The sequence below is a fragment of the Rhincodon typus genome, chromosome 22, assembly GCF_021869965.1.
Source record: "Rhincodon typus isolate 14 chromosome 22, sRhiTyp1.1, whole genome shotgun sequence".
Lineage (NCBI taxonomy): Eukaryota > Metazoa > Chordata > Chondrichthyes > Orectolobiformes > Rhincodontidae > Rhincodon > Rhincodon typus.
In genome coordinates, this window is record NC_063353.1 from 35,634,348 (window position 1) to 35,653,576 (window position 19,229).

The following is a 19,229-nucleotide window of genomic DNA, read 5'->3' on the forward strand; positions in this document are numbered from 1 at the left end:
ATCAATTTCTGTTCAGTGACTACCTGAAACCCCCTCAACAACATACAAACAGATGTACAAACTCATGGCACCTCTGTTCATAAATGTTTGATTTGGTTTCACTGGAATCTGCTCCAGCTGTTTAATCTACTGCACGTTGTCAGCTGAAAGCCTTATTGCCTCCAAAGTGAATGTTGTTTTCAGTTTTGTTCTTCACTTACGCAGAGAGAAGGACATCGAAGATTTTCTGGAAGTCAGTCGGTGCAAATTCATTGGATTCACGTTGGGAAAGTGAGTAGGAAAGTAGAGTTAGCTTTCTGTGAGTCAGCCTGCATATGTTGGTGTCTGTATTTATACCTGTGTATAGTCATATAAATCTGGTATGTGTTCGTTTGTACCTGTAACTATATTGTGCACATAAATATACTGCTAGGTAGTTCCTCTACATTGTGGTCCTCCACAGGTGGTCTCCTCTACATTGGGGAAATGAAGCGTAGACTTGGCGACCGCTTCGCAGAACATCTATGTTCTGCTCGCAAAAAAGACCCTGAACTACCTGTTGCCTGCCACTTCAATGCACCACCCTGCTCCCTGGCCAACATCTCTGTCTCTGGCTTGCTACAGTGTTTCAGTAAAGCCCAACGCAAGCTGGAGGAACAACACCTCATTTTCCGCTTGGGGACCCTACAGCCCTCTGGACTCCATATTGAGTTCAACAATTTTAGGGCCTAAACTCTCCCATGTCCCAGCCCCCCACACCAGGCCTTGTTACTACATAGCCTGCCATTACACACCTCCTGTTGTTAGTCACTAACGGTTCCCATTAACAACTATTCACCCTCCCAGCCTGATCGTTAGCAACTCCTTTGTCTGTCCAAGACAACAAGGTGCAGGGCTGGATGAACACAGCAGGCCAAGCAGCATCATAGGAGCAGAGAGGCTGACGTTTCGGGCCGAGACCCTTCATCTGTCCAACTGTCTTTCTCTCTCTTTGGGCTCTATCCTATCGTTTACTCCCTACCCCACCCACCTCCCTATTTTCTGCATACAAACTGACCCAGCCACCATCAGTTCTGAGGAAAGGTCACCGGACCTGAAACGTTAACTCTGTTTTCCCCTTCACAAATGCTGAGCTTTTCCAGCAACTTTGTTGCTGTAATAAAATGTCTGTGGTTGTGATTCTACCCTCCCAACTCTCCTGTATATTGCATTTTCAAATATTCTGTGTACTTACAATGAATATAGTGAACTCCACCAGTCTTAGTGTTGCTCACCTATTGATTTAAAATGCTTTCTCTTTCCAGTGACACTGAAACCCTGGTGGGTTTGCCCAAGCCCATTCACAATAGTGTGAAAATACTGAAACAGGTAGGAAAGTAAATGCTGTGTATAATTCTTCCGAATCATGCAGGCTTTTTATTTCTTAAAAACAAAAATGTACAAACAAATATTTCGACAAAGCAAAACAAAATACTGGTTTTTTTTCTTCAAAGTAAAATACAACTTGCGGTCTCTCTGTATCTGGCTGAGAAAGGTCACCATTTGAAGGAGACACTTAATTAGAACTGCCTTGATAGAGGGCTCTGCACCCACAGGCTTAACCTGGTTCTTTCGTTCACTGTCTCCTCTATGAAAGTTAGGATCCTTACAAGAGAACAAGCAAGAGAAAAGTCCTTTTGAGAAAAACTAAAAACTGATTAAACAATTGTTTACTGGAGGTACTCAATGGAGAAGATGCCAATTACAAACCCTACTCATTACTGGATTAAATTTGTTATCGCTGACATTGTGACTATTGAGTATATTCTAGACAACATATCCATAGATTATGGATACTAAGGAATAAAAGGATATAGGGCTAGTGTAAGAAAGTGAGTTGGGGTACGAGTTCACCTGTGAATAATGATCAGGCTAGAAGGGTTGAATACACTACCTCAACTCTTCTTATGTTCCTTGGTACCTGGAGTTCCTATACAGACAGAAATCCAGCCATTCACTGAGCTGGATAGCAGACATCTGCAGTGAGCGGGTGTTTGTGTTGGTGGATGATGGTGCATGTAACTTGGGGTGAAATCTATCGTGGGCTGACAGTGAATTGCCAAAAGGCAGGGAGAGATTCTGCCTTAGAAGTAAATGAGCGTGCTACTTCTTTTCAAAACATATGGTACAAAGAAAACTATGAAGAGATGACCCCAGATTGGCAAAAAGGAGAAATCCATCCGCAAGCTGATCCTTTGGGTTTGAGTGTGGAGGAAAAAGCTTGGATTCATTCAAGGGACATCGAAGTGCTGTATTTTCTTCCGAAAGGATGAACCAGTACTACTTGCCTTTGTGATATTTTGGTGATTTTTGTTTTTTGTGTGCAATTCAAGGGAAATCAAACTTTTTTTTTGCTTTTTATGACTTAAGTCCACACCAAGCTCTTTCTCTCTCTCTCTTTTCTCTCTCTCTCTAGTACTGATTAGATTCTTCTGTCAGTCTGTGTTTTGTCTAAGACAAGTTACCACATTGCAATCGTCCTATTTTTAGGTCTAGTATTGTGTACGGACAGGGAGCTATGAAAGATTACTCACTCAGCACAATGTGCAGATCTGTTCCAGAAAACTGCCAAGTACACTTTTTTTTTCTTTTCTCTCCTTTTTCCTTCTGCTTTTCTTGTGTGCACTTGCTGTCTCAGTCCTATCTTTCAGTCCCACAGTAAGATGTGGATTTAATAACCTCTGGACATCTTTCGCTGCAAAGATGCATATTGGTAGTTCAATACTGAGGCTACTTTTTTTTCCCCCCCTTGATCTCTGTGATCAAGAAATCTGTTCATGAATCCACAGTATTAGAAAGACCAAACCAGTCTGCTGGTAATTCTTGGACAAAAAACCCCATTATGAAGAAGTTTAACTATTCATTTCCAATTTTAGAGGTTTCTAGATGTAAGTTTAGCAGCCATTTTAGCCTCTGTTAGGGACAACTAAATGTCAAAAAGTAATTAAATGGAATTAAATACCTGAGAAAAGCTTTGGGAGCTCCTAAGTGAGTGAGTGAATGAATGAAGCTATATATAACTGCTACTAGATGATGACTCTCAGCAACTGTACTAGTCAATTTATCTTGTATAAACAGCAGAGAAAGCCTGAAACTCCCCAGACACCAGATTCACTGTGGAATTTCTCCCAGCAAAGTTGTTTTCTCCTTTGCTTTTGGAATGATTGATTATATTAAAATGTATTCGTTCAGTATTGTAAAGTTGAGTTAAATGGTCTGTTTCTGTGCTGTGTAATTCTAACTGGATCAGACTTGTTGGATGTATAATCTCATGCTGCAGCATTTTTACTGAGTCTGATGCTGCCTTTCTGTCGGCTGCACTGTTAGAAGGGTCAGGCCAGGAGGGGGCTATGCTTTAAACCCTCCATGCCAATAATCTACAGCAATTGACTGGCCTGGCTCAACAATGACAGCAGGCATTTTAATGGGTTCTTAAGGAGTTAGACATGACTAAGCAAACTAAACAAATTTGATTTTCTGATTTCTACCATCAGCATAAGTATGTCTCCATCGCAGAAGTACAGGCCAAGAGGGAGGAAGAACTGCAGAAATGTCCAGTGTCGCTGGTAAGGACCTGTAGCACACATTCACCCTGTGGTATACAGAGTACATCAGGAAAGTCAGTGGACTCTTAGACAATCACACTCCTCCTATAGGCAGTCTGTTCATTAGAGCAGAAGACCAAATTGTTGAAGTGACCTTCATGACCATTAATGTGGTATTGTGAAAATATCCCTCAAAAGCTTTGACTGGCCTGTCAGTGTCCAACAGTTCTCTTTCCTTCCCCTCTATTGTCTAATTGCAAGGTAGATGATTCTAAATCTGTCTGTTGTTAAGTAAATTCCTTTTGTTAAATACCTCTTCTTATATAAAAAAAGCTTTCTTAATTTCCTACTTTTGATTTAATGTTGCTTGGAAATGTGTTGAGTGAGGTAGTCTGTGTTGGGAGATTAATTATATGTTCTAGAGTTTAGCTGATTCATCTCTTGAAGGGAAGAATCAAAAGGTTTTGCAGAACATCTCCAGGACAGGGTTGTGTCCAGTCCAAGACATAGGCTGGGCAGAAAGGCATTGATCAGCCACAAGATTCTCAAGGGTAAATATTTTGCCCCCGTTTCTCCTTTATTTTTTTCCTTTATTCATTCACAGGATGAGGGCGTCGCTGGCCAGGCAGTATTTATTGCCCATCCTAATTGCCCAGAGGGCAGTTGAGAGTCAACTACATTGCTGTGGGTCTGGAGTCACATGTAGTCCAGCCGGGTAAGGATGGCAGTTTCCTTCCCTAAAGGGCGTTAATGAACCAGATGGGTTTTTCCTGACAATCAGCAATGGATTCATGGTCATCATTAGACTCTTAATTCCAGATATTTATTGAATTCAAATTCCGCCATCTGCCATGGTGGGATTTGAACCCGGGTCCCCAGAACATTATCTGGATCTCTGGATTAACAGTCCAATGATAATGTCACTAGGCCATTGCCTCTGTGTATAAAGTAGGGAAATTTGCTTCAACTTCTGATAATTTACTGCCCTTCGAGCAACTGGTGGGGAATCATTCCACCTAATTTATTTTGAAGTCGGGCATCAAAGATAGATTGATCTGCAATTCAATAACAGGCTGAACTTAGTAAAATAAAGCAAAAAGTTGCAATCTACCTTTTCGTTATACACAGGGAGCTGAAGAGGTGGAGCAAAGCCCAGTTGAGATCCTGTACCAGGCAATGTTACACAACCTACCTCAGTATATGGTGAGTATCGACTGTTTACAGCTTTTGTCCCCAACTCTGCTTGGGTCTGTGACCTGTACTCCGAGCAGTACCATTCTTTTGGTTTTCACAATTTCCTAGCCCCCCCACCACCCCACTTCAAGACCACAGTTCATTGATTGAAGAGGACAGATTCACAGGATCCGGCCTATCCTCCCACTGAGAGGCACCGCCCTGGCGCACTCAGTCTGGGAATCAAACCTGGAATTATTCTTCACTGTGTTGCTCCATGAAACTTGCACTCTTTCCTGTTTTGCCTTTTCTCTGTGCTTTTCCTTTCCACTGGATCAGCAGCTGGAACCTCCTGAGTTATTTCTCCTTTTTTCCTCAGGAATGTTTCCAAGAGTCAACTAGGAAATGAACTTAAGTCCTTTGTATGTCTTATGCTGAGTTTACCAAATGAGCCCTTCCAGATACTGCAGTTTACTAACTAGTTTGTTTCCCAGGATGAGTTTGCACCTATTCGATGTCAGTGTAACTTGGTTCCTAATGCTGTCATCTTAGAGTCTGTAGGTTGAGATATCAAGCCTTATTCCAGAGAGCCCAACGCTCCAATACCTGAAGGTATGCTGCATGTCAGAGGTGAAGATAGTAAGAACTGTAGATGCTGGAGTCCGAGATAACACACTGTGGAACTGGAGGAACATAGCAGGCCAGGCAGCATCAGAGGAGCAGGAAAGTTGACCTTTTGGGTCGGGACCCTTCTGAAGAAGGGTTCCGGCCCGAAACATCAACTGTCACAGGTGCCATCTTTTTGAACGAGACTTCAAATCAGGTGAACGTAAAGTATTTCCTGACGTCTTTTTGAGGAAGAGAAGGGGCTTTCATTCTATGTCAGTCCAATACTTATCCCTCAACTAGCATCATTTAAAACCAAATTGTGATTGCCATATTACTGTTTGTTAGGTGTTTGCTGTAAGCAAATTGGCTGCTTGATTTCCCATTCAAAGGTACCTAATTATCCGTACAGTGATTCAGGATATGCTGAGAAAGGCTCTATATAAATGCAATTTCTTGTTTTCTTAGCTACCAATTTTTGATGGGCTGGTGGGTTATTATACTCCTACAGATAGCATTGCTGAAGATCCAGCTGGCCGCTGCTCCCACATCCAAGGCAAAGACTGACTCCATCAATATCTTGGCTGATCTCCTGCCTGAGGAGATGCCGTAAGTTTTGTTCAACTAATACATTTGCATTTCCTTTGTGCATCCTCATTTGGAATGTTACCTATTTTGAAAAAAACAATGATTTTCAATGTGTTCATTATACTCACACCACCTTTTTGAGCGAGGGCCTGGTTTCCTGGTTGTTTCCCCAACAACTTCAAGAAAACTGTTCACCCACATCAGGCCAAGTTCTGAGTTCCAACGTCACGTCATTCTGTGCGTTCATTGTGCTCATTGTTGGTGAGATCTGGCCTTTGGATCTGTGATTAGTCGTCTTTCTCTAAACCAAGACAAAACAGTCAGGACAGCGGAAGGACTTCAGCTGATATTATTTCCCCTGAGCTCCAGAACATAAGTCAAATGTCACTGACCTGGGCAAATGCAAGTTGGAATAAAAACTGGATGTTCAGTGCCACACAGTGATTCTCTTGCGCACTGAACAATTTGCATTTTTATTTTTAAGTTGACTCAGAGGAAGTAATAAGAGAGTATTTAATATTTCAGTGAAATAGATTCTCCCCTTTGTTATATTTTATGCAGCAATACTGTGTTACAAAGCATGAAGTTGGGGATTGATGTCAACAGACACAAGGAAATCATTGTTAAAGCTATTTCAGCGCTGATGCTGCTATTACTGAAGCATCTCAAACTCAATCATGTCTATCAGGTAAGCGATGCCAGAGCTTAGAGGGTTGGTTGGGTTGTGGGGGACCTGCAGAGTGGTGTGTGTTTGTGTTTTTGTGTGTGTGTGTGTGTGTGGGGAGAGTTCACTTCCCTAACTCCGTCCAGTTCCCAGTCTTTAACTATATTCAATTACCCCAGTCCTCAACTTAAATCAAATTGGATGCCTTGAGCCTCCTGGTGGCCAACTAGGAGGAGCAGCAGAGATAGTAGGAACTGCAGATGCTGGAGAATCCGAGACAACAAGGTGCAGGGCTGGATGAACACAGCAGGCCAAGCAGCATCATAGGAGCAGAGAGGCTGACGTTTCGGGCCTAGACCCTTCTTCAGAAAAGGGGGAGGGGAAGGGGGTTCCGAAATAAATAGGGAGAGAGTGGGAGGCGGATAGAAGAGGGATAGAGGAGAGGATAGGTGGAGAGGAAACAAACAGGTCAAAGAGGCGGGGATGGTACGAGAGAGTTGCAGTGGGAGAGAGATCCCTTGAGGTTTGTCCGGAGGGAGGAGGGTAACTTCTTCAGGCTAGGCATCCTTAGAAGAGGCTTCGCAGTGGGGTTAAAATTGAATCAGAGATAGTAGGAACTGCAGATGCTGGAGAATCCGAGACAACAAGGTGCAGGGCTGGATGAACACAGCAGGCCTAGCCTGAAGAAGTTACCCTCCTCCCTCCAGACAAACCTCAAGGGATCTTTCTCCCGCTGCAACTCTCTCGTACCATCCCCGCCTCTTCGACCTGTTTGTTTCCTCTCCACCTATCCTCTCCTCTATCCCTCTTCTATCCGCCTCCCACTCTCTCCCTATTTATTTCAAAACCCCCTTCCCCTCCCCCTTTTCTGATGAAGGGTCTAGGCCCGAAACGTCAGCCTCTCTGCTCCTATGATGCTGCTTAGCCTGCTGTGTTCATCCAGCTCTGCACCTTGTTGTCTAGGAGGAGCAGCAGACTGAGTCTGAGAGTTGATGGTTCTTTGTAATCCAGGCAAATAAGGCACAGAGTCTGGATGGAATGTGAGTAAGCAGGAGAGAGGGGATTAACATTTATCACAAATTTTCACAGTGTCTGCCCTGTTGCTGGTTGGTTGGAAAATCAAACTTATTCCAGAGAAGCACAAAAAAAAACAAAAGACCTTAGTCAGTGGAATTTTGTTTTTAAAGCTGTCCTGTTAATTGTGACTCACTCCAAATTACAGTTCTATGTCTAAATCCTGGATTATGATTCAGCCTCTTGCAGATATCCATTATTCTATATATAAATTGCCTGGCCCCTGGATTCCATTTCACCCATGACTCACTCACTTCATATAGCAGCCTGACAAACAACATTAAATGTGAAGTTGCCCAACCCTTTTACACTTCTATGTCACAGACACAGTAGAAGCTAGTCCTCTTGGGTTGGATGATCACAGTGTTTGAGAGGTTGCATTCTTTTTTTTTTGGTTAGCCGTGTCCACAGCCTCTCAGTTGGTGAGCAGTGTCACGTGTCCCTTTATTCGACACTTGTGATGTCCTGAGGCGGATTATGCTGACTTACGTTTTTGTTCTGAAGTGAGGGCTGGTAGTTGTTTCACAGATATTGCAATAAGGCCTTGGTTCTTAATCCTCAAGCTATCCCTCATGCGCCTCCACCTGTTACCTGGCCACAGGTTTCTGAACAGGTGTTCCAAAACCATATCCCTCCTCGGGGACATCATGTATTCCTCAGAGACATCACAAACCTTTTAAATGTTTCCTGGTCTAAAAGCTGTACAAAATGTACAGCAATCGTGATTACCAGTGATTTTTCACGGAATCACCTTTTTTTTAAGTTTTAAATTTTCAACAAACTATGCATGACTTCCTGCTTTAACTCCCAATTATCAAAGTAACAGTGAAAATCATCACATCCCTATAGTGTGGAAGCAGGCCATTCGGCCCATCAAGTCCACACTGACCGTCTGAAGAGCAGCGCCCCACCCACCACCCCCTCAGCCAAGGATGGGTCCAGAGGAGGTATGGATGACTACTGCAGGAGCAGCAGGAAAACTGGACATAGTAGAGGCAGGTTCCATGGCCCCAGAATATGATTTTTAAGGTTTGAACAGGAGGTGATCCCTTTCTTACTCTCCTCTTTGGCTTTCCTCCTTAGTTTGAATATGTTTCCCAGCACTTGGTATTTGCCAACTGCATCCCGCTGATTCTGAAGTTCTTCAATCAAAGCATCATGTCCTATGTCACCGCCAAGAACAGGTAAGAAGGGTGAACTCTGAAATCAAGCTGCAAGACTGCAAACCCAGTCGGTGGACAATGCATCTCGACCTAACAGCACCCAAGAACCCCTGTTCACTGAACCCAGATATGGAGATATTGGGGGAAGACCGAGGTCCGATTGGCTGTGATGCTTCCCATAATCGAAAGGCCACTAACGCTCATTGCTCAGAGTCTTCTACCCTCAAGAATGGTGGTTCCTTTGATAAGGTTTTGGACAGCAAGTGCCAATTGAAGGAACCTTAATACCTCAAAAGTGCTGAAGCGTGAATACTCCATTTGACTTGCTCACTAGTAGACACAATGAGGAAAATTAAAACTTTTGTTCAACTGCTGCTCCTGAGCTGACAGAAGCTGATGTTCAATTTCAAAGGTGCCAGCCTTTCTCTTTAACATCCCTTTCATCTCCATTATGGATAGCCTTCAGGAGCCATCATAACCGAGTCTAAACCCTCCTCTGCTCCTTTTGTTTGCTAGCAGGGCTCTTGCTAACTGTATGGAGATCAGGAGCTGTGATGGTGCCTGGGTTAGGTTAGGCTAGCATTGCCCATTGTAGTGCCATGACGAGTTTAAGTACCTCTGAATAGATCAAGGATTAAACCTAGGACTTAACCGAAAGAACTGCAGATGCTGTAAATCAGGAACAAAAACAAAGTTGCTGGAAAAGCTCAGCAGGTCTGGCAGCATCTGTGAAGTTCTGAGGAAGGGTCCCGAAACGTTAACTCTGTTTTTTCCTTCACAGATGCTGCCAGACCTGCTGAGCTTTGCTGGCAATTTTGTTTTAGTTAAACATAGGACTTCCCTGATCTATAATAATCAAACGTTCACAACATATGGTTTTAAACCACTTTGAAAGCTAATGCCTTTTTTTTCCTTCAACATATGGAATTCTTTGCTTCACAGTTTCTGGGTTCCCAAACCAAACTTTGGGAAGCATGTCCGAACTTTGGCAAGGGTTCAGAGAAAATTTACCCGAATGATACCAGGGATGAGGGACTTCAGTAAAGCAGAGAGACAAGAGAGGTTGGGATTGTTCTTTTTAGGGTAGGGAAGAGTAAGGCACCAGTCAGGACACATTTAAAATTAGTAGCAGTTTTGATGGAATAGAAGTGAAGAAATTAATTTCACTTGCAGAAGGGCCAGAAATTAGAAAACAAAGATTTAAAATAATTGACAAGAAAGCCAGGGAAGGTGAGTGACTTAGCAATGAATGCCCTGTCTGATAGTCAGGAAGTAGATTCAACAGAATCTTGTAAAAAGGAATTGGATCTGTTCATAAACCACAAAGAAAGTGGGAAAGAGCATGGGAATGGCTCAAATTGGGTAAGTCTCTCATTGGAACCATCACAGACCTGATGATCTAAATGGCTTCTGTGTGTTGAATGATTCTAGCTGTTATTTTTTGGAGGAAGAGGATACTGTAAAAGGAAGCACTGTGCATTGCAAGTGCTGACATTGCACATTTGTCTTCTCTCTGCAGTTTGGGGAGGGTAGGGAAATTTGGGGGAAGGGGGAGCCCCACAGTTGGCACTCTTACAAGTGGTCAATGAGGACTGCGTGTAAAAGGTGTGTGGGTGAGCAGTCACAGTGGAGGACATCTCTTTAATTGTTCTATTCTTTGTGTGTGCAGTATCTCTGTCCTAGACTACCCTCGCTGCGTGATCCATGAGTTGCCAGAACTCACCACCGAAGTTCTGGTAAGTACAGATTTGGCAGAGGTCTGATTCTATCCTGTGATACTGGGTCATAATGAGTAATAGCACTCCAGTTTAGGCTCCACCTAGGCAGAGAAGGCAGAATTCGACCACTCCCCAATTCCTATTGGGAAGGGCAAGTACGTAGACACTGAGCAAGGATAACTTGCACTCCTTTGTGTGAATACCAGGGAATGCCAGTGTTTATAGGCAGAATTGCAATATGCCAATAGCAATCAGCAGGCAGCGTATAAAACACAGTAGCTTGCCTCTTGCACCCAGAGCATTTCAGAAGATTCTCCTCTTCAGGTGGCAAAGGTATTGAGGCAGTGACATCTGCTGTGTCCATCTCAGATTCTGAGGTGTCTTCAACGTTTGATGGAGAGAGAAAACCCATAAACAGTCGGAAAAGCAATCGAGGAGCTGGGTGCGTTTTGCTCCCGCACTGTTTGTGAGTTTGCAGCCTTCATATCATTCATATGCTTGTTCAGGACCATCGCACCTACCCAAACTTTATATGTCACTGGACCTGATCTCACATCGACCATGCCTCTCGCTCATTCCCATGGTTCCTGCACCAAACTTCTTCCCCTGAGGTAAAATGTCTGTCTTGCTCAGTGGAGTCTTGTGTCCAGCACTGACATTCCTGATGCCATTACTCTCTCTCACTCTCTCTCGCGTGCTCTCACACTCTGCCGGAGCTATCCCTACAGGTGAGTGTGGGGTGGTCCTACAAATAGATAGGAACTGAGACACTTTGGTGTGGACTGTTTTTTTATGCCAGACCATTGGACGGTGGATGGCATGGAGCTGTCCTTATTTGACGAATACCATTTGATTTGAGGAAATACGCAGACAGCCTGCTGGTAAACGATGGCCCGTTATCTGTGATTACACTTCTGGGAGTCCATGTACTGCCAAAGATACACGAAGTTTTTCTTTCATCATCCCTGTGTTTGACAAATGAACTCTCTGCACATCCAGCCATTTTGAGTAGGCATCCCCGATGACTAAGAACACTGAGCCCATGAAAGGACTTATGTTGTCAAAATGTAACCAAATCCAGGGTTCACCCAGCAATTCCCACAAATATGGGGGAGCTGCTGGTGGTAATTTTTGCCCTTGTTGGTACTTTGGGCACTGCCCCACGAATGCAGCTATGTCTGCATCCAATCCCGGTCACCAGACATAATGTCTTGACAACATCTTCATTTTGGAAACCTCTGGATGACCCTGGTGGAATTCAGCCAGTATCCTGTAGTGACTTTGCTTGGGACAATTGCTGTTGCTCCCCATAATAATATGCCATCTTCTAATGTGATCTGGTCTCTCTGGGTCCAAAAGAGTTCGGCTCTGGGTGTGATGGCCCTTTGGTATTCCCCATTATCACCAGTTGTTCTGGTTTTGCCAGGACCAGATCTTTCTGGGTCCAAAGTCTGATATTATCAGCTGTGACTGGAAATGTATCCAGAAAACTTTACCGTTACGGAGTCTTCCAGGCACAGTGTCACTGGTGGTCTATCTGCGAGTGGGAGGTGGTTCACTGCATCTGCATTTGCTATTTGGCCTACCAGATGGTGTTCCAACTTGTAATTATTCGCACTTAGTATTAGCTTCAAGCCAAACTCAGCAGTGGGCTCTATGGGCGATACTGCCTTGTCCTCTTTAAGTAAACCCAGCAGGGGTTTATGGTGTGTAATTACAAATTTCTGTCTGTAAAGATATTGGTGGAACTTCCTGACTCCAAATATAACCATTAAACCTTCTTTCTCCTTCTGGGTGAATTTACTCTCTCTGCATTATCCAAAGTCCTGGATGCATGTACTATTGGGCATTCATCTCCATTGGGCCATCAGTAAGCCAATACTACTCTGATGGCATATGGGGAGGCATTGCATGTCAATAGCAGATCTCACTTGGATCATAGTGTGCCAAAACCTTACAGGGTGATAGCTGTTTCTTCACTTCCCTGAGAGCTACACCTTGATCATTTCCAAGGCTGACACATTTTTAAGAGTTGATGCAAAGGTGCCAGGATGAAGGTCAGGTTGTGTATGAACTTTCCATAATAATTTATCAGCCCAAGGAAAGGCCTAAGCCCTAGTAGAGACCTGGGAGCAGAGGCACCTTTGATCGCCCTCACTTTATCTTCTAATGTGTGTAACCTAGTCTTGTCGACTTTGTAGTCCAAGTAGGTCACTTAGGGTGCCTGTAACACACAATTTTCCCTCCTAAGGCATACGCCTGCCTGGGAGAAATGTCTAAGGACTATGTCCAAGTTCTTTCTAAGTGCTCCTTATTGGTCTCGCCTGTTATTAGCATTTCATCTAGATAAATGGTGATCTGGGGTAGAACTTGTAAAATGTTTTCCATCATCCGCTGAAAAATGCACAGGCTGACGATACCCCAGGTGGCAGCCTCCATATATTGGTACAAACCCTTGTGGATATTAATTGTGGTATACTTCTGGGAATCCTCGTCTAACCGCAATTGCAAGTATGCGTGGCTCATGTCCAGCTTCATGAAGGACAGCACCCCCACCAGCTTAGCATGTAAATCCTCTGAGAGGGATTGGGTATTTATCCAGCTGCAAAAAGTGGCTTACCGTTTGTTTAAAATCCCCATAAAGGCAAATGTGCCATCGGGCTTCATAATGGGTATGACTGGTGCTGCCCATTCTGCAAACTGGACTGGTTCGATGATTCCTTCACTTTCCAGCCTCCTGATTTCTGCCTCTACATTAGCCCGTCAGGCAAATGACACTGGGTGGAACATTCTGAATCGTGGAATTGCTTCCCAGTCAACAAGCAAGGTGGCCTTGGCTCCCCTTAATAGTTCCTAGACATTCCTGAAAAATATCCGGGTATTTAATTAGGACTTCACTCAGGCAGCCATTTTCTAATCAAAATGTTGAGCCAATTCAAGTGAATCTTTCTCAACCAACTTTGTCCCATCAAGCTTTGGCTCAAGCCTTTTGCTACAATCAATGGTAACTGAACCACCTGCTTCTCATAAGAGACTGGAACCAAAGTTGTACCCTTAATCTTAAAGGTTCCCCAATATAGGTTCTCAGTCTAGCCAAGGCCTTGTGCAAATTTAAATGTTGGAGTCCACAGCAAATCTTGTTAAAGACTGGTTCTGTAATCACTGATACAGCTTTGCTGGTATCAACTTCCATGAGAACTAGGTGACCATTAACCAGACATTTATTTTGATTGGTTTCAATTTGAAAGTTGCAAAGCAATTTAACTGTTCCAAACTAGATGTAGGTGGAATTTCCATGGTGTGCACTCTCCCTTTATTTACACGTGAAGAGTCCTTTATTTACAGCTCTCTCCAAGCTAGCTCTCAGTGAACAGAGCCTCTGATACTCCTGTTTATGTCGATCAGCCAGGGCTCCCTGATTGGGGCTATTAAGCCAGTCAAACCAGGGAACTCATTCTGAGGGGTCCACCTGGCTGACCTCGTTACAATCACTACAGTGATGTTTTATAACTCTCGTGTTGGAGATTTCTTTCATCTCTCCCATGTATTTTCAATCTTAAGAAACCTTTGTTAAAATTTTCAGTTATAAAACAGTTTCATTTCATGCAGATCAGTTTTTGACATGAATGTGGTTTAGTTCTGGTGTCTAATGGTATTCGTGTGATGAGGATCTTTGAATCCTATCTTTTAGCAGTTGGAAGTTTTAAGTATTTCTCTTGTAGTTAACATCTTATTTTCCTGCTTAGGTGTGATAGTGCCATGTCTCTTTCTAGGCCTATTTGAATTTGAAAATTAACTTTTCTAGCTTTTCCTGCAAAATGAGATGGAGTGTTCAACTCCTTGTTCTGCATGGATTTTTATCTTTAAATGTTTTTAGTATTCATGTGTGTCCTACCTAACTACTACCTTTTATTTTTCAATCAAACGTATATTTCCAATCTGATATCATTACAATTTTACTAAATTTAAAGGGGCTATATAAAGGTGATTTATTGTTTGTATTGCCTCCAGGAAGCTGGTGACAACACCCAGTTCTGCTGGAGGAACCTCTTCTCGTGTATCAACCTGCTGCGTATCCTAAACAAGCTGACCAAATGGAAACACTCGCGTATCATGGTGAGACTGAAGATTAATTTGTTTTATGTGTCTGTTGGTTACGCCACAAGCAGCATCAATAATAACGGCACATCTACCATGAAACATCTGTTTAAATAGTACTTTTTTTTTCAGATGTGCTGCAGCTTCCCCACCTCCATCACCCCTCTTCTGTCACCATAGAACAGTCCTGGGTCAGACAGTCTGGCCTTTATACATCCATTATCTCTAACTAAGATCACTGAAATAAAGAAATAGTTGGTTTGCATTATAGATCTATAATTTGTGGAAAATGAACCAGTCATTACTAGTGCTGATCCATTGCCTATACCATGCTGACCAATGTGTGCTCAATGTCTAATCTCATTGTCACCCTTCAGACCTGGTGCAGAAAAGCCTAAGTGACACATACACCTTCACACACAACCCTGAAAATGACTTTTGTGAAATACCATGGTTGCGAATGACACTGACCCTGTTAATTTTTTTTTAGTACAGAATGTTCACTGATTCAACCTTTGATTGCCTACCTCTTCTGATTTATCTCTAGATGCTTGTAGTTTTCAAGTCAGCACCAATTTTGAAGCGGGTGCTCAGGACAAAACAGGCAATGCTGCAGCTCTATGCACTGAAACTGCTCAAATTCCAAACCAAGTACCTGGGCCGTCAGTGGAGAAAGAGCAACATGAAGATCATGTCTGCCATCTACCACAAAGTGCGACACCGCCTCAATGACGACTGGGCGTATGGCAATGGTATGGCAAAGATCATTTGACCCCCATGTGGGCAGTTAGCCTAGATCAACGTTGCACACAGCAGACTGGGCCAGTAGTAATGCAGGACATTGGGGCTCCTAACTAGGCACTCACTCACTCTAGGGGAGAGAGCAGTCAATTTGCACGCTAAGATCACACTAAAATAGCTTGGATCACCTGGTTTAGCAATGCTGGTTGAGGGATAAATATTGGTTGGGTTTATAGGAGAGCTCGCATGCTGCTTTTCCAATGGTGGTTGTGGATTCTATAAAGTCCACCTGAGAGTAGAGAGGGGACCTCAGTTTAGTGGCACCTCTGACAGTGCAGCATTGTCCATTTAGAAAGTTGTTCACTCTTTTCTGAATAATTGTGTGCTCAGTTCTGACATCATCCACATAATTCTAGGATCTCAAGTAACTTCCAAGCCCAATAAGTTGTGACATCAGTAACTGTCTTCCTACAGATATTGATGCTCGACCCTGGGACTTCCAGGCAGAGGAGTGTGCACTGAGAGTCAATATCGAGATGTTCAACAACCGGCGCTATGGTTTGAACCACAATGACCTGGAATTTGCTCCAGTGGACAACTGCCTTCAAAGTGTCCTGGGCCATCATGTCTCGCTGCCAGAGGATTTCCGCTACAGCTATGAACTCTGGTTGGAGAGGGAAGTTTTTGCCCATCCCATCCGCTGGGAGGATCTTCTACAGCCTCTGGCTTAATGAGAACAGCTCATCTCCCGAGGAGATGCATCTATGATGGCCTGTCTTCAAAAGACTTCTTTCAATGAAAATCCCATCTCAGCAGTCGATTGGTGTTTGGTTTTTAACGTCATTTCATGGAGGGAATGATTTTACAGCTTTAGTTATTCCCCAATGACCCCCTCAGAGCCTGTTTATTGCCACCCAAGAGCCTGTGGTGACTGAGTGTTATATGCCCATATCTTGGTCTGGAATTGATCTCTTATGTCCAACTGGACCAGGAGATAAGGGTGCCCTCTGACTCCCTATTCAACCCACTTGACTGACCGATCGAGCCCTGAATGGATCTTGATGTGTGTTTTACTGTTGAAGGCTTGATTAGAGCAATGTATACTGAATTATAGGGGAGGAACTGGGTTCACATTCACTGAATCACCTTAATATGGGGGGGTAAGAACAATGTTGCACCACCTTCCCACCCACATCCCCCATCCCCAACCAATTATATTAATGATGTTTATTTCAAGGTGATTTACAATCAAAGTGCACTGTGAAGCTAACACAATGCATTGAACGGTAGTTGTGCTGTAAAGCTCTGTGGATCGGAGCCTTTGGATGGTTTTACTGCAGAGCTTTGTGTTCCTGTCTTCTATGGGATCTGCTGCTGCTGCTCATTAAAACTGTGCCACCCAGCAGTGCTGGCCATGATGAGTCAGAGGAGATAATGGAAGTGTGACAGACAGTAAAGTTCATGATGTACTTTTAGATGATGTCTGGGAAACTTAGATGGGCTGTACTAATGGTCCCTCCTATGAATGAGTAAGTTTTTTTTTGAATATCCCTGATTTATTTAAATACATAAGCAGTCTGGCCCATAACTTGTTAACACAATATTGTTTGTGTCCAGGCCATAGCAGAATTGTGGCTTTTGCAGCTTAGCTGAAGCAGTGTACCAACTAACCACCTGGAATGGCCTTTGGGGCTTCAGATCAATGTCCCATCCAAAGCATTGCAGCTCTGCCTCAGTGCTGCACTCTGTCAGCCTAGATTGTGTTGAAGTCCCTGGAAGGGGACTTGAACCCACAGCCTTCCAGCTTAGATGCAAGGGTGGTACCCCTGAGCCAAGGCTGACACTGTTGCAACAACTGGTTAGCTTGAGGCAGACAGCGACACATGGTCAATTTTTTATTTCATGGCAATAAATCCTTTTAAACAGCAAACAGTCCACAGAATCTACTTCGAGTCTGTACAAACTAGGAGAAACAAAATTCATAATTGAAACTGCAGCATGGAATCATGGAACATTTACGGCCGTTGTATCAGCAACAGCCAAAAAATGAGTCCAACAGCCTAATTTGACTTTCCAGCTTTTGGTGCATAGCCCTGCAGTAAATGGCACTTGAGGTGCATGTTGAGACACTTTAAATGAGTTAAGGATTTCTGACTCTACTACGCTCTGAGATCATGAGTTCCAGACTCCTACTGTCGTCTAGGTGAAAAAAGTTTCCTTATCTTGCCTCTAATCTTCAAATAACAGCAAAACATTACAAATGCTGGGGACCTTAAATAAAATCCTGAGTACAAGAGAAACTCAGGTCTGATTGTATCTATAGAGAGAGAAACGGAAAGAGTGAAGAGTCATATTGGACTCAAAACATTGACTATGTAGATCTAAGCAGCATCTGTGGACAGAGAGAAACAAACTTTATCCAGTACTTTGTTTTTATTACAGGTAGCTCTCCTATAACGTGATAGTTGTGTTCTTGTGTAAAATTGCCATAGAAAATTGCGTTATAGGAAAATCGCTATACCTGTGCAGCAGAAAGCTTGCATTATCCAAACAGTGTCCACTATTCATCAATCGCATTACAGCCAATTTTCATTAACAAAACACACATTATAGCAGAACTACCTGTACTCCCTGATCATTCTCTCAGTCATTTTAAATCTGTTACCTCCCCGCACCTCCTCCAATCCCTGGCTAGTCCCTAACCTCTCTACTGAGGTAAATGGGCCCTTCCCATCCACTTTGTTCAAGCCTCTTCAATTTTGCACATCTCCTGGTAAATGAAACAGTACTATCTCTCCAGCAAAAAGCCGTGAATGGAGTATAGTTACATAATATAACTTGGGCATAAAATCATTCCCAGTTACTGGACAGAATTGATCGACTGGTTCATTCAGCTATCACTTCCATCTTTTTGCTGGAAAAAAGTCTCCAAATCTGCCCAAAGATTGATGAATATTATAGAACCATACAGTGCTGAAGGAGATGGTTTGGCCCATTTTGTCTGTTTTCAGTTTTTGAATGAACTATCAAATTAATCCTGCTCTCTTCCCCCCCCCCCCCCCCCCCCACCCACCACCATTGCTTTATAAGTCTGTCATCCTAACAATTATTCAATTCCCTTGCTTCCACTAACCTGTCTGCATTAAGATCCAGATCATCATATCCTGCCACTTAGAAAAATACTTCCTAACACTGACCTATCTGACGTTTATCTTAAATCTGTCATATCTAGATACTGACCATTCCCATACACAATTGCACACAGCACAAAGCCTTAATCCCTTCCAAACTCAGTGAGAGCAGTTTCTTTACTCTGTCAAAACCCTTGATGTTGAATACCTTTGTTAAATCTCCACTTTTCAATCTTCTCCAAGGAAAACAATTCCAATGTCTTAACTTTCTGCACATAAATGATTTCTTGTATCTCTGCTCCCAGTTAATCTTCTGCATCCTCGCTTTGACATCCTTCTTATTATGTGACACTCTGAAATGGACAACGTTCTCAAGCTGGGGCCTAACCAGAGAATTGCGAAGTTTTATCTTTGATTAATTTTCATACCACCATGTGTAAATTGTGGAGTTAAGCATTAGCAATGTATTGGAGAGGAGAAGATACCTTTTGAATAAATGATTTTACAACATGCTGTATGTAAAAGCGCTACACAATCTAAAACACTCAGTCTTTAATATTATGAAACAAATAATACTTCGTTGAACTAGACTGTTTTGGCACAGTGCTAACAGACCATTATTCCCACTGGTCCATGCAGGTGGCTATGCTGCTCTGTCACCTTTTGATTCCTTTCTCCCAGAACCGTTAATCTAACTACCCCTTTAAATG

The 19,229-nt window shown here is 43.1% G+C and overlaps 1 protein-coding gene across 1 annotated transcript in view; it reads left to right on the plus strand.

Moving 5' to 3' along the window:
- The window catches only part of LOC109921420 (striatin-interacting protein 2-like), a 36,855-nt gene extending 17,826 nt beyond the window's left edge, over positions 1-19,029 (plus strand). Inside the window, exons 11-21 of the mRNA XM_020521457.2 lie at positions 205-270; positions 1,284-1,347; positions 3,513-3,584; positions 4,692-4,766; positions 5,854-5,951; positions 6,492-6,618; positions 8,752-8,852; positions 10,501-10,567; positions 14,561-14,665; positions 15,195-15,399; positions 15,863-19,029. Coding sequence (XP_020377046.1) covers positions 205-270; positions 1,284-1,347; positions 3,513-3,584; positions 4,692-4,766; positions 5,854-5,951; positions 6,492-6,618; positions 8,752-8,852; positions 10,501-10,567; positions 14,561-14,665; positions 15,195-15,399; positions 15,863-16,119 — 1,237 coding nt within the window. The 3' untranslated portion in view covers positions 16,120-19,029. The remainder of the gene's footprint in view (positions 1-204; positions 271-1,283; positions 1,348-3,512; positions 3,585-4,691; positions 4,767-5,853; positions 5,952-6,491; positions 6,619-8,751; positions 8,853-10,500; positions 10,568-14,560; positions 14,666-15,194; positions 15,400-15,862) is intronic.
- Positions 19,030-19,229: the final 200 nt, after the last annotated feature.